The following is a 15,865-nucleotide window of genomic DNA, read 5'->3' as shown; positions in this document are numbered from 1 at the left end:
AAGTACAGTTAAAGTAGATTCCACTTGCACTCCTTGTATTTAATGACTACTTATACTTTTGATACTTTGGCTCTATTTTGATGCTAATAATATTATATTTGTATTCGTATACTTGTACTTCTAATGGCCGTGGCTGTGCTTTGGTAATGTAGACCACAGCCTGCATCACGGCTGTTTGGTGTTCAGGAAGTGTCCGGTCAGCTGAGCGGAGCATTGACAGGTCTGTGGGTCTGTCTGTCGGACGTCTGGCTCCAGGACGATGTGATCAAAAACCAGAGATGTAAAGACCGGGATCTGGCTTGGCTTGGCTTTGCTGTCGGGACTGTTGTGTCATTTGTTTCATCCGGTAAGTTGGTGAATACGGTGTCTGAACAGCCCTGCTAGCTTACCGCTTTATTAGCTAACTTACTCTAAATGGAGTGACAGGGCGAGTAAAGTCCTCAGATTTTTAATAGCCTCAAATATCCATCAGGTATGTGTCATGTTGCCATTTTGTCTGTATTTAATACTTTTGAGAGTTTTCGGTGGTTCGTTATTTTGGTCAGAAATGTTAGCATCAGTGTCAGCAGACGGTCTCGTGATGCAGGCTGCCTGTTCACGAGCGCACTGCAGCAACTTAATCAATACACCGCCTCCACTGTGGATTAGTATGGACAACTAACCAACAAAACCGCCCGTTTAGCCCGGTCACAGTAAGAGAAACGTTACTTTGAAAGACCGACACAAAAGCTTGAAATTTCAAGGTTTATTGACGGGTTTTTTCGTGTTAACTAGCCAACTATTAACAGCTTTTTGTACGTTAATTAGAGGGTCTATGCTAACCTGACCTAGCTAACAAATGTAGTAGCTAAGTACGTGTGTAGTGTACTACTGTTTTAAGATACACTGTTGATCTACGAGCTTTAAAAGTGCGCAGTGTTCTTCATAATGTATCTGACATGTAAAGCTTTACGTTACAGTTGAAACTTCTAGTACTTACGATATTTAAGTGTTTTTTGCCTTACTGTCAGATGTCGGTGAATGTGTATACTTTGGTTTAAAGGCATGTTTTGCTGCTATTCAGAAGGCTGACATCAATACGGTGTGACAAAATTTAATCTAGTTACCCCTGGATTTCCCCTACTGGTGAAATGACAGGCTGCTCATGTCTCTGATATATGGTTCATAAATGTCTGTGTCCAAGAGCGTTTATATTTTGACTTTCTATTGACAACACTAATGTAGCATGGACACTGAAATGTTTGTTTTCACAGCTTTAGTTTTGCTTCTGCTTCCTCATTAGTTCATTAAAAACCACAAGGAGTAAATCAAAGCCAAACTACGCTGTATTGTGCTCTCTTTCCAGCTAGTGACCTCTTCTTCTGGTGTAGTGGACACTAGAGTATGTCCTACGGCTGATTATCAATTTTCTGTGTTTCATAAGTTCTGCCAAAAACTGAACTGTGTACTTACTAGGACAAATATATACTAGGTTGGAGGTAGTGTGAATTGGACCAATGCCATCTTGACAAGGTAGACACTGAAAGTCATATGATACCACACCATTAACCCAGTTAAGGGCCTTTGTGTTTAAGGCAACAAAGTATTGACTTTTGAAGTGCTACACATCTTATCCACACTTTATTTGTTATGTCCTCTCTCTTAGTTGGACAGTTACGCATAAAGATGCCTCTTGTACCTGTTGTGCCAGAGAGCCATGGAAATGTTCTGGCAGAGTTTGACTGCCTTGATCCACTTCTGTCTGCTCTACGTTTAGACTCTGGCAGGCTTAAGGTAAGTTTGATCATTTATAGAAACTTTTATATTTGTTGAGTAAATTTGCATTTAACTCACAGGGGTCAGTCTCTACATACTAACATATACACTGGGAAAACTTTGACTAAAGTTAGAGCAGTCATAGTGGACTTCATCTTGCAGAAAAGTGACCTTGTCAGTCCGAGCAGAAGTATGTAAATGTATGTTTAATTTTTTTTTTTTTTTAATGTCATTACAAATGATGAATTTTGATTGATATATTTGTTAACTCTTTTTAAACATTATTCTGGTGTGCTACAGTGTACCTGTCTGGCAGTTTCAAGGAAGTGGCTTGCATTAGGCACATCAGCAGGAGGGCTGCACCTGATTCAGAGGGAGGGATGGAAACAAAGGCTCATCCTCACCCATAAGGTAAGGCTGTATGTGCCTGATTGCCAATGGTGTTAATATTTTGTTCTGCTTTTAACTCTACCTAATGTGACCTTCCTGTTTCAGGAAGGATCCATCACTCAGGTGGCCTGTTGCCCTCATGATGAAGACTTTATTGCTGTTGCAACAAGGTTGGAATACACATTCAAAGAAGATATGCCCAGCTCCTCTGCACAGTTACTCTTTTGGGCTTTCTTGGTTGTGGTGTTCACATTGTGTCTGTGTTTGTGGTCCAGTCAGGGTCTAGTGGTTGTGTGGGAACTGCAGCTGGAGCGGCGGGGTCGTCCAGAGAGGGTCAGTGTGTCTTGGGAGCACAAAGGGCAGAACATCACCGCACTCTGCTGGGACACCAGTGCCCTCAGAGTTTTTGTTGGTGACACAGGAGGCAAGGTGTCATATCTGCGAGCAGGATCCTCTAAACTGGGAAAGGTATCCAAGCAGCACTACTGATGATTTTCAGTGTCTTCCCTCAGTTCTTCTTCATTTTAATATTTCTCATGTTTAGTTTCCTGTTAATCTGTCTGTCACAAACACATCTATGGAAAAGTTATGATCAAATCTAAATCAACTTTGTCAGACAGTAATTTAGGTTACAGGGGGACTGACATTTCTAATATTGTGCTTTTAGTCAAGTATCTAAAGTTTCAGTAGACACTAATGCTATGCCCCAGTTCTTGCTGTGTTTCACTTATCTCTATAGTGAATTTTTTTTTCACACTATTTCTTTCTTTGTGTTTAGGGTTCAGCATTCGTCATCTTTCCTGTTCAGACGGTCACAACAGTGGACTCCAGAGTTGTTCAGCTTGGGTACCAAGATGGCCGACTGCTGGTATCATCTCTAAGTCGTTGCTACCTCTGTGACACAGACAGGTTAGCCTACACTGCTGCTGGCAGTTGTTTACCATGAAGAGTGACTAATGTAATGCAGTATCCACTCTTCTATGACATATATTGAATAAATCACTAGAGATGTGCTGATGGTAATTTTCTCTCTGGATTTTAATTTTCTAAAAGTGTGATCTTAAAATTCTGATTTTTTTTTTTTTTTTTTTTTGCAATAATCTAACTAATCAGCAGTATATACTGAACTAATCAACAGTATATACAAACCTTTGGTACCTTTCCATCAATGGAAAATGTAATTTTATGTTCATAATAAAACTATTAAATCTATTAAATAACTTTTATTAATAACTTTAAAAGCACAGCATAATCCAAGCCTGTCTTTTACTCCATGTCAAATTTTAAAATAGTACTCTAGGTTACTGGCCACTGGCACACCTCAAACATGAAATGTAGTATATTCCACTTTATCTGACATGTTACTGCTATTATGTAATAACAGTAACACATGATTGATTACTCATGGCTAATCTTAGCAGCCTGACACCACCCCAGAGATGTGCTATGTCCCTTTCAACTGACAAGTCATTTATTATAATGTTATTCCTTGTGTTTGCACTTACAATGAAGAATGTTTTTTCTGACGATGTTTGCACCCTTGTGTGACACTGTGAAGTTAACTGTCTTTGTCACTGTGTGCATAATTAGAACCATTCTGCTGCTTATTATTGATTGATGCAAAATGACAGTGGCAAATGAAATGATCAGTCAGTCAACATTAATGGTCAGACAAGCTGAAAATCAAGTCAGCTGATCGCATGCATCATATGTATCTCTTAGTAAAACACTTTTAGTCCCTATTTTTCAAGTTCTGATGTAGGCATTTGTTTTTTGTGGACAAAGTGGGTGAGATTACGCATTTTGTCCCATTTACATATCATATTTCTTACTTTGCTTGGTTTTTTTTTACTTTTATGTTTTCCTGAGATAAGCAAAACATGGGGTAAGGATATGATATGATATTGTGTTAAGGTTGGTTGTTTTTTGCTTTTTTTGTGTTTTTTTGTAGTTTGCAGCATTTAGTTGGTAAACTAGTGAGGACTATACAAGTGAAATTGTTTTTGTGGATGTTTAATAATTTCAGCAATGATGTGTATGTTTATGTGTTTATCTACTTTTAGGGAGAAGTTCTGGCGTGTTGGAAATAAAGAGCGTGATGGAGAGTATGGAGCTTGTTTTTTTCCTCAGAGTAAGGGATTATTAGTGGGTCAGCCTCCCTTGCTATACTGCGCTCGGCCGGGGTCTCGCATATGGGAGGCCAATTTTAATGGCGAGGTCTTGAGCACGCATCAGTTCAAACAGCTACTGGCCTGTCCTCCCTTACCCCTCATCTCTTACAGGTACTGATTGTTACCGTTTTTAAACTTTCTGCTGTAAAAAGTTGATGAAAGGCTGTAAATGTGTTTTTTTTCTGTTGGGAGTAGAAATGAGCCACATTATAACCCAGCACAGAAGAGCCCCCAGTCAGTCGCCTTCCCTAAACTTCTGTATTTGGGGTAATGTTGAATGGTTTCAATTAAAAACCAGAGAAAATATTCTAAAAAATAATGTCAGATAATAGAAAAAAATCACATATCTAATTGTACATTGTTTTATTTATGTAGTGACCAAAATTTGCTGACTTGGACTGATTCAGCTATTTATATCTTCACACCTCAGAATGGCCAAGTACTTCTGTGGACTGAAGTCAAAGGTGTGTTCTCCTGTCCTCCTACGATCAAAAAATGTGGTTATAAATGAATATATTTGCGCTTTTTTCTAAAATGTCTTTCTTTGCACATCATAGCTGAACCAATATAATCACACAAAGTAAATTGTAATAATCTTGACTCCTCTACCAAATATCAGAGCATAACAGGGATGATATTCTGCTAATTATAATTTAAGCAATCATAATAAATCCCCTCTTTTTTTTTTCCACTGTGAATTAATCTCAACCTTTTTTGTCTTTTTCTAGATTTGGTTGATGTTGCGGTCTACCGCAGTGAGCTCTTCTGTCTCCATGGCAGCGGGCGTCTGTCCCATTACTCACTGTTGTCAGCAGAGCGCTGTGTTGAGCGTCTGCTGCGCAGAGAGTCCTGGCTTTTGGCCACAGTTGTCTGTTGTATGTTCCAACATGCCATTACTACAAGCAGGGTGAGATGGCTGCTACCACCATGTTCATGCACTGAGTAACACAATCTCTGATTTATTATGGTAATTTTTGAATAGCCCGGCCAAAGAAAGGAATGGTTGTTTTAAAGTGTGGATCTTAATCATTACCATTGGGATTTTGTGAACACTGCTCATAAGCAATTAGACAAACCAGCCCTGAAGCCTGTATGGCAAATTGGGGTTAAGAGTCAATCTAAAACCACTGGTTCGTTTCAGGATTCAAACCCTAATGTTCAGAGTAGGCTCAAAATGTCTTCCTACGCAAACCTACTCAGTTTTTGTAGATGATCCTGCACACTTGGATGTGCAGATTAGAAAAGTAAAGAAAGTTATAAAGAAAAAAAAAAAACACTCCCGCCTGGATTTCTAAGATGTAAAGTATTATAGACCATCTAAACTTTTGGCATTACCTTAAACTTTGCTACAGACATCAGGTGAAGGATGCAAACTCCTCACCTTGAAGCAAAATTTGTTGTTTTGATTTCAAAAAGTTACTCCATATGCAGATCTGATAAGAAACTGTGTTGTTTCTCATTTTACTTTTGCAACAGTAATATTATGTTGACTCTGGAGTGTTTTAACCAGACCTTGATGCTAAAATTGCCTGCTTTTAAATACTGACTTTTATATGTAGCTTGGATTTTTGCCACTTTTTTTTTAAATTATTGATGCATTGCTGGTTATTTCTGTCTTTTTTAGGCTAGGAAATCAATTCCCATTGACCGACTGGAACACCTGAAGTCTCAGCTGAGTTCCAGCACACATCTGGATCTGATTGGCCAGCTGGAGGAAGTAATCTTAAAGCTGGAGCCTCTGGACTCCGCCTCCAGCAGCCGCAGAAGCAGCATCTCTTCCCATGTAAGTAAAAATAACTAGAACTTCCTGTATATAATTCCTCTTTTTATTAGATTTTAGGTGAATCTGATACTATATGTATACATAGTCTCTATATTTCACTTTATACCTGTTTGAAAGTGGAATAAAATTTCAGTATTTCAGACTTGTTTCTCAGTCAACACTCATCATATACCCCAGAGAGCTGCTTGTGTAGAAAATGTACCATAGCCAACAAATACTTCTACTAGTCTTATCTCCTTCTCTGTGTTTGTCACAGAATAGTTTTACTGTGAACAGAAAAGTATATTAAATTCTTTTTTTATTTTACTTGCTCTAATGTAACAAAACCATGCAGTATCTCTAAACTTTGCATGCAATAAAGGACTTCACTTATCATTTTTGTACGTGAATCTTCCAGGAGAGTTTTAATGTCCTGGACTGTGGAATCTACCGTGTGATCAGCCGTAGAGGCAGTCAGTCAGACGAAGAGACAGGTTCCCTCATCAATCAGTCCATGTCGGAGGAGGAGCGGCTCAGGGAGTTCAGTTTTGTGCAGGAGGAGGATCAGGTGGATCATGGTAAGACTCAGTATTTTCTTATTGAGCAGCAGCTGTCAGTAAGGATGGGTATCTCTAAATCCTCTAGCTCTGAAAGTATTAACAACAGGTCAGATGATGCTCTGACCATTTCAGATTAAATTTATAAATGGATCCACAGCAAATCAGCTGACCAACAGTCACTTTTAATCATTAACTTGTGTTTGTATTTGGGCTCCAGGTTGTCAGGATTCATAACATACTATGTTTAACAGTCAAACTGTGCATTTTTCAGCCTGCACTTGGTGGACTTTAACCGAGTATAGTGGCATATACCCAAATATGCAAAAGATTTGTTGCACTGGTGCCAATAAGTGAAGTGACAACTTATGCATTTAGTTCTCCAGGTGAGCAATGGCCACAGTCACCAAGACCAGGATTTGTGTTTTAGCTGCACCATGTTACTGCATGTGTCTAATCCAGAGACTGACCCCGCACTCAGAACTGACACATCTTTTATGTAGCAGTGATGTACGGGAAATGTATTTTAAAAAAACAATAACACTGGCACTTATCAGTATTGGGTCTTTAATTATTTGGCGTGGGACTCATTAAATACTGAATTTCAGTTCCCATCATTAGTGTTCAGAATGAGCAGGATAAGGGTTTCATCTACAGCCCAACACTGCTCCATGGTGCTGAGTGGTATAGATAGATCAGACATGTCACTGAGTGTTTAGGAAGTAATAGAAACATATCAACCGAACTTAGTAAATCACAATAAATTTACCTTATTAATATCGAAATGAATAACCAGAGTAACGGAAACAGAAAACCTGAGTCACTCACACACTTTGTTGTTTTTCATCTCTCTCTGTTTCTCTCTAACACACTTTGTCTTTCTTTCTCTGTGCTTTCGTTGTGTGTTTATGCAGCAGCGACAAACTACTCTTTCCTTGCTTCTGGATTCAATGATAAAAGAAACTGAACTTGTTTTCAGTTTAATAACCATCCTACATGGAATACTACTATACTCATTGAATAATTTACAAATATGAATAAATATTTTTGAGCGTTTCAAGCTGCTGAAAGATTTATTACTATGAACCTGTTACTACTGATAAATTCTGCTGCTGCTTTTTTGTATTATTGCCAATATAATGAAAATATTTGTGATTTGATTTAAACAATAAATAATTTGATAAAAGTTGTGCTCTGTGTGATTTGCTTTGGGAACCAATGATTACCCCAAATGACAGCAATGCTTTGAATGTAATTTTCACTTGTCTGCACTGTTAATATTAAGTTTCTTGTCTGTTTCATTGTATCACATATCATAATTTTTTTTTCATATTGTGCAGCATTTAATTTATGTTTTCTCTATAGTGTCTGGCACCTTTGCTCCATCTGCTTGCATGTTATTATCCTCTCCCTCTCATCATTCACCTCCACTACTCCATCCATCTGTGTTTTTCCCTTGGCTTTTGCCACCATCTTTATTCAGATCCACAGAGCAGTGAGCGTATGGAGGGTGAACGATCTGAACAAGGTCTACAGTTTCATCTCCCCCTCTCTTTCCGTCCCAAACCCCCCCGCATTGCACTGCAGGCCGTCAAAGAAAGGTAAACATCCACTGAAATGACAATATATACAAGCACATTAAACTCTACAAAACACACTGAAACAGGGTAAACTGTACAAGACGAATAGAACCAGGTTAAACTAAACTGGATACATAGAACCAGGTTAAACTATACTGGAGACATAGAACCAGGTTAAACTATACAGGACACACAGAACCAGGTTAAACTATACAGGACACACAGAACCAGGTTAAACTATACAGGATACACAGAACCAGGTTAAATTATACAGGACACATAGAACCAGGTTAAACTATACAGGACACACAGAACCAGGTTAAACTATACAGGATACATAGAACCAGGTTAAACTATACAGGACACACAGAACCAGGTTAAACTATACAGGACACACAGAACCAGGTTAAACTATACAGGATACACAGAACCAGGTTAAACTATACAACACACATAAAACCAGATTTAACTCTACAGAACACATGGAGCCAAATTAAAGTCTACCCAACACATAGAACAGGTTAAACTCCACACAATACTGCAGAATAACAACAGAACCCAACAATAAAGACATTAGTTAAGTTTTCTTCTTTGTTCTGCTTTCTTGTATTGTTTTCGTAGGCTTGTTCTTCTTTCATTTTGTCTTATTTTCATCAGTGAAACTAAACTAAGCCTCTATTGTAGTTTACTTCTCCTTTCCGCTGAAGATACACATCTGTTTTTTTTATGTCCATGTTATTCCTGCATGTTGCCATGTAGTGTATTTCACTTCTAAGCATCTCACTCACTGGTTTGACAGATGAAAAGGTACATCGAATGCTGTTGTATTTTCCTGTCAGGTTGTTAAAGCATTGTGTTTTTCAGTAAAAGTTGTTGATTTGATTCTCTCATCAGTGTCTCCAGTTTTGTTAAGAAGACAACAGAGAAGATCAACACCCTCCAGATGAATTCTGAGCTCTGGCAACGGCCGGACTTCAGAGAAGGTGTACAAGCAGAATTTTCTGCTCCTACAGCTATATACTCTGAAGAAATGGAAAATGAGTAAGTTAAAACTATTTCTACCAAACACAAATGAGGCATGAACTTGTGTGAAATAAATCAGTGTCAAATGTACACACTGTATCATTTGTGACTGTTAGAGAATATATTTTATTATCAACAGACCACTTGAAGTATATCAGATTACATTTGTGTCACAGGATTTATGCTGAAATTCCCAACACTGAGGCAGACATGGAGGAACTTCGATCAGCAACAGACCGTACTCTGTAAGTGTAGGTTTAATTTTAGAATGTCTGATGTTTTCATGAAAAATCTAATTTCACTGAGATATTCCATTTCATTCATATCCAACATCAGCACCCAGATCCAAGATCCACTGGTGTTATTGGATCCAGTTTGCCTGGAAGACACTTTGCTGGAGTGGCTGCCAGTACTTGAGAGGATTCTTGGACCCACAGAGGTTGCATCAAAAACTGATGGTCCAGGAGAGGAAAACTGGGAGGGGGATTATTTAAACACCAGTTCAGAGCAAAAGGACAAGTCCTGTTTAACAGGAGAACCAACAGGAAGCATCTTACCAGAGAAGAAAGAAGATTCCTCAGAGCTTGGAGAACGAGAGGACCAGTGTGAAAAACAGCTGGCATCAGATCACAAAGAGGAGCCTGAAGTTCCAAATGGGACCACTACAGAGCCTGTGAGAGTGGTGTCTCCCAAACCTGTGCCATCAGATCTCCTGGCTAATCTCACTCAGCTCGCCATGCTCTACACAGAGCTGAGCTGCTTTAGGAAAGGGGGGGATGTGCGTGCACTTGGCTGCACAACCTTTCTACGACGATACTTTTTCCTCCTCGATCAAGAACGTGTAAGGAGAATGTGTCTACTATGTTATCAGGAGCAGCCCGATGTACAGAGCTCCTTCATTGAAGCCATGCGAGGTCAGACATTTACTCTTCACTTTTAAATCATAGGAAATTTGTAGAGTTCTCTTAGAGCAAAAAGTTTAAAGTGAACTGGATTAAACTGATTGTTGCTGATGACGCAAACAGTGTCTTGTACCGATTGCCTCATGTAGGCAATCGGTACCAGAAATTCCATCTGTCCGTAATTGAGTTTAATCTAGTTTACAATTACCTTTAATTCAAAATTGAAAATGAATCCCTGTGTAGGCAGGGTATCGGTGAGCAGGAGGGGCAAAGTGTTGTGCAGGAGGGTGTTGGTATTAGTAAGCTCTGCCTACTTTCTCACTTGTATGACATGTTTTTTGATTCTTCCTAGTGCTGCTTTAACATGTGGGTTGCATTTGACTCCTACAGTAGTTCAATAATGAGGTCAATTTAACCACTTAATATACAGTTGGGTAGTTTGATCGACAGCAGTACCTCGTGTTTGTATTGTCTGTCTTGTGATAATCGTATTGTCTCTAGAAGACAGTTTATCAGGCTATTAAAATGCATATTTGAAAGCTAACAAGTAACTAAAACTATCAGACAAATGTTGTGTTGTAAAAGTACAGCATTTCACTCTGAGATGGAATGGATTAAAGCTGCAAGTACAAATATGTCAACTTTGTATGTAAACACAAATACAACTAAATTTAATCACTATAATGGTGTTACTGATGATCGACTATGGCTCACTTTAGTCTTGGATGAGTGAAGACTGAAACTAACATTTAACTGTATTAACTGGTACTGATACTGACACATTTTGGTCTTATATGTTACCTTTTCCTCCACAGAACTTTCCCAGTCCAGTAAGGTGGTGGAGGTCATTCAAAGAGGGGATTTGCTGAGGTCGCTGCGCAGCCTAAAAGAGCTGCAGTCCTGGAGTGCACCTGCTCTCCTCCCTCACTTATACAGGTCAGTAACTGCATTTCTCCTTAAAATAATGAGCATGTTAGTTAAGATTTGTTTCGTAAGCTCACTACTTTGACATTCAGGCTGTATGAGAAGCATGGAGAGGCGGCTGTACGTACATTTTCTCAGTTCTATCCTACAATAACTCCTGCTGATGTAATGGCTATGGCTCAGCAAAGACACTTCCTGGCATACCTGGACAATCTGGTCCAGTCACGAACTGAGGAACACAGGTACATTTAATTTTTTTTTTTTTCCATTTGTATAATAAAAAAAAAGACCTTAAATCTTATGTTGCATTAATTTCTCCTTCTAGGTTGTCTTTTTTGCAGTCTCTTCTTGAACCAGAATCGCTGCGACAGGATTGGCTGGAGCTTGCACTTATCCATGATGCTCCTCAACACTGTGATACCCTGACCCCTGATGGACAACCGAGGTTTGATAGTGTTTATGTACAATGTAAATGTATATGTCAAGGCCCAAAACGGAATCTGGCCCGATTCAGAATCGGGCCGGCCCAGAATGGAATTCTATTCTAGGCCGGCCTAGAATGGAATCCTGCTGCTATAATGTTATTTTTATACCATGTTTAATGCAAATGATCTAAATTATTACAAAAATCAATACATGGAATTTACAAATGTGTGAAAAAAAAAAAAAAGAAACAAACAACATTTTAATTGTAAACTATAATACACTTTATTTACAAATAGAACCTAGTGGTACTCCCCACCAATATATGGTACAGTGAAATTGACTGAAATTGACAATAGTTACTCAAGGTATGTAAGACTGAAAATGTAAAATTATGACAAATTATGGAATTATGGATCATTTGCATTAAACATGGTATAAAAATAACATTATAGCAGCAGGATTCCATTCTAGGCCGGCCTAGAATAGAATTCCATTCTGGGCCGGCCCGATTCTGAATTGGGCCAGATTCCGTTTTGGGCCTCGACATATAGCTTGACATGAACAAAGGGAAAATGATCTATTAACATAAAGACCTAGAACTAATTTTGTGGCAATTTCAGAATAAAATTTCATGTATCTGTCTGAATTTTTATGTAGCTGTTCATTAAAGTTCACAGTAAATTCAAAGGTTATTTTATCAAAACAGAGAAAACTGAAGAAAAAGTGACTTAAGCATCTTCAACCTCTGTCATTTGTCAAACTATGTGGGATTTATTGGTGTGCAGTGTTACAGAAGATGTTTCCATGTTCACTATGGAGCCCCTGAATGTCCAAAAAAGCCAAATCTAATGCTGCGGAAGATGTGACTAACTACACTTTACCTGATTTACTTAAATGAATTGATTGGAATAGTGGTTCATAAGTTAATGAACATTTTACATGAGTAGAAACTCTTGGTCTCCGGCAGCTGTTTAAGTCTTTCAGGGTTAATAAACAGCCATCATGAATACAACACAGGCCTTTATTCAGGGCGCTACAAAATAAAATACGGACATGAAAGTAATGTTGCAGCTGTTTAAAATATGATCAGTGGAATACATATAAAGATAAAAGAACAGATATCTGAAACATCTGCTGCAGGTGGCATTCGCACTGTTTCAGTTGGGGATATGGACGCCTCCTTTCTCTGCTGGTTCGCCTTCCTGCAGACTTTTCCTCCAAGCAGAAGATGGCAGAGTTGTGCCGCAGTCATGGGTAAAGCTTTATTTGTGCATTTATTTAGTTTTGCACACAACACTTTGTTTTCTGGTTGAAACATTTGGCAAGGGGTTTGCAATGTCACTTGTGTCCCTCTGTTTACTCTCTTTGCATGCAGGTACTGGATTGGATACCTTTATCTCTGTTGTGAGCTGCAGCGTCGCTCTGAGGCTTTTACCACCATCTGTCAGTTGGATGACATTAGTCTGCTGGAGGGACCTGATGGTAAAACTTCTCAGTACCTATATGTGCTTATGTATCAGGGAAAGATAATAAATGAAAGTCTGCATTTGTAGATGACTATTTGACAGTCCTTATTGTATTAAGCAAGCCTCAGGTAATGCCTACCATACACAAGAAATAGATAAAGTTTGTTTAGTTTTTTGGTTTTTTTTTTTAAGAAGGGGGTTAGGTTTTTTTTTTGTTTGTTTGTTTTTTCAGTTCACTGTTTTTGTGTAAATTTAAGGTTGAGGCTTGATCATCAGATTTGAGAGGTTAGCAAAGAAAATTGAGACTTCATGCTGTATTCACTTGCGATGTGGGCTCTTAACTCCAAAGAGGAAAAGTTTAAAAAAATATATGTGTACATACCTCACTACCACTAGCTGTAGTCAGGTATATAAATGAATTAAAAGTCCTGTCTGTAGGGGGCAGTAAAATTACTACAGTAACTGTAGAAGAGGATGAGCAGAAGAAAGCAAAGTTGTACCATCGAGTCAGCTATTATCTGTTCACCATCATCAGTCTACCCTTCACCCTGCGTGAAACCAAACACACACCCAACTGGGTTCTTTTACTCTGTTTCTGCTCACATTGAAAATCTGTCATCCAGTGTTTAAATTCATTAGAGTTAGCTGCTTTTTGTTTGGTGCTAGAAACAGCTCATCTACTGCTTATTGACATTGTCCACTTGGATATGTGAACTAAGGTTAAAAAGTTCTTAACAAGGCAGGTTAGATAGTTTTAAGAAGACCTCACACTAAGTGATAGATAAGACAGGAGTTTACCTTCGCTTCAACAAAACAGTCATTTTATTTTTGTGTTTTCACTTCAAAAGTTGTTTGTTCGGCCAAATTAAACACATTGCTTGTCTTGAAATGTCTCCTTAATATGGACTGATGTCTGATCTCTGTTGTTCTCCAGGAATTGAGCCTGTGACTCTGGATGAGTGGAAGCTCCTGATCCAGTTGTCTCAGCAGTACAGCAGTGTGCCGGAGCAACTCACAGGCGTGAATGGGGGCAGCTGGTCTAACGGCTCTGCAGACTGCAGTGGAAGGGTCAGTCCAGAGAACCTGACCCTGAGGCTGGCTCGGACAGCCGGGCCCGACCGAGCTCTAGCTGTATTGGAAGAATGTGGAGTGCAACTGGTCCTTTCACCACACTCCACACTGGTCTGTGAGCTGCTGAGAGTAGCTGAGAAAAGGCAGAGGTGAGTCAGGAGGCCAATATAAAGTCCAACTCCAAGGTCCACTAGAAACTGGATCATTAAGGGGATTTGATCTTTGCAGTGCAGTACAGTTTCTTTTGTGTTGTGTTTCAGGGCAATGATCCAAACGATGCTTGAGCGCTGTGATCGGTTCCTGTGGTCTCAGCATGCCTAAATCCAGAAACAAGTGATGTTGAGCCGCTTCTCTAAACCAAACAAGTTGACTAATACTTTATGTAAGTCTTCCATCTAACTGCTGTTGAAGCTGTGGGCTAAAATTATACTTTGTACTGTGAACTGTGTGCCTTTTGAGTTAAAATAATGTATTGTGTTTTTAACTTTTACTTGAACTTGTTTTGCACAGATCTTTTCAGTATTAAGCTCTTCATTCCATTTACTGTATAATATTTTGTAATGATTTGAGCTAAATTGGATTTTGCATAAAAAGACAATCAAATATTTGATGCCCCAGACCTTTAAGAAATGAAACACTGGATTTTATTATGATGAAAGAAATGGGGAGGGGGGGATAAGTAACTGATATCAGTAAAATGCTCTAACCACTTAGTAGGTGAATAAAAACTGTATGAAAATTCTGTTGTTTTTATTCTTCTTTTTTGGGACAAAATGTAGTGTCTTTTCCCTAATGGCTACAAAAAGCACTTGTAGATATGTGCTTCTAATTTCATTCCCTAGGTCTATATTCTGCAGTTTAGAGGATCATTTCAACAGAAAAAAAGCCTCTTCTGTTGTTCATTAAGGTGGACCATCCTGTCAAAACAAACCAAGGCCTAAAAGAATTATTTCATGGGGAAATATTGCATTTTTTATTTGACTGTGATGAGATTTGTTTTTTTTTCAAACAGGACATTTTTCAGACATAATTCCACATTTTTCCAGTTCTTCTCCTGGCGCTTCCAGTAAATGATGTGTAATGTGGGTCAACAGAGATAATATTAATAACAATGTAATGAAATGGAACTGATGACTTGCGTATTTGATGGTATCACACACCTGGAGCATCAAAGAGAAGAAGAGGCCAGAGGCAACTGTAGAAGGTTCACATTTGATTTTTAATGCCTCTACTGGACACAACTGGCCTTTATGAGTCACGTCCTGAGACCTGCCGTCACCTCGACCTTTGTGTCTGATCCTTTAAGCTTTCTTATATTCATCCTCCTTATTTATTATCCCTGCCTCCAGCTAACTCACCTGTCTGTCACTGGCACAGAGACGATCAGATTGAGGGATTTGGCATATGGCAATGAAACTGATACACTTGTAGTGAAAATCATCGTTAAAATCCCAGCTCTTAATGTTATTTTAAGTCCAACTTGTATTTAATCATCAGCATACATGCAAATCCTATCCTGTCTATTCATGGACATTCAGTATTTTAATTGCAGTTTTATTTCAGTTTACATAATAGAAATACAAGTACATACAATTTTAATATGCCTCAGCTTCTCATTACTGTTGTCTTCATGTTTATGCCTGAGCACTCTGCTGGGATGAGATTAAATATTTAATTTTATATGAAAAGTTCAATGATTTGGCAAGGTTTTCATCATGGGCAGCAGGACAGAAGTAAATTTGATTTGAGAGGTTATTATGCTGAGGTGGAGAGTCCAGTGTTTGATGTTGGGTTCCTGTCACCAGAAGGACAGATAAGAGGATTCTGCACATACCTGT

The 15,865-nt window shown here is 38.7% G+C and overlaps 1 protein-coding gene across 5 annotated transcripts; it reads left to right on the top strand.

Annotated features, from left to right (window-relative positions):
* The first annotated feature begins 106 nt into the window (after nucleotides 1–106).
* hps5 (HPS5 biogenesis of lysosomal organelles complex 2 subunit 2) lies at nucleotides 107–14,694 on the top strand. Of its 5 annotated transcripts, none has more exons than XM_030137618.1 (23): nucleotides 107–346; nucleotides 1,654–1,773; nucleotides 2,056–2,166; nucleotides 2,251–2,315; nucleotides 2,421–2,613; nucleotides 2,924–3,054; nucleotides 4,209–4,427; nucleotides 4,512–4,583; nucleotides 4,692–4,780; nucleotides 5,045–5,223; nucleotides 5,941–6,099; nucleotides 6,497–6,656; nucleotides 8,119–8,236; nucleotides 9,110–9,256; nucleotides 9,415–9,483; nucleotides 9,575–10,152; nucleotides 10,956–11,076; nucleotides 11,157–11,306; nucleotides 11,390–11,509; nucleotides 12,631–12,744; nucleotides 12,866–12,972; nucleotides 13,891–14,176; nucleotides 14,288–14,694. In XM_030137618.1, exons 2-23 carry the CDS (start codon nucleotides 1,666–1,668, stop codon nucleotides 14,346–14,348), a joined length of 3,357 nt encoding a protein of 1,118 aa, XP_029993478.1. In that variant the 5' UTR covers nucleotides 107–346; nucleotides 1,654–1,665; the 3' UTR covers nucleotides 14,349–14,694. The 5 variants fall into 5 exon arrangements, with proteins under 5 accessions (XP_029993478.1, XP_029993472.1, XP_029993476.1 ...); XM_030137612.1 differs by having other exon boundaries at nucleotides 108–346; nucleotides 1,646–1,773; XM_030137616.1 differs by lacking the exon at nucleotides 107–346 and adding an exon at nucleotides 385–472 and having other exon boundaries at nucleotides 1,646–1,773.
* Nucleotides 14,695–15,865: the final 1,171 nt, after the last annotated feature.

Source organism: Sphaeramia orbicularis, chromosome 6 (genome assembly GCF_902148855.1).
Source record: "Sphaeramia orbicularis chromosome 6, fSphaOr1.1, whole genome shotgun sequence".
NCBI classification, from domain to species: Eukaryota; Metazoa; Chordata; class Actinopteri; order Kurtiformes; family Apogonidae; genus Sphaeramia; species Sphaeramia orbicularis.
The sequence above is the reverse complement of the archived record's forward strand: the minus strand, read 5'-3'. Positions and strand labels throughout refer to the sequence as shown.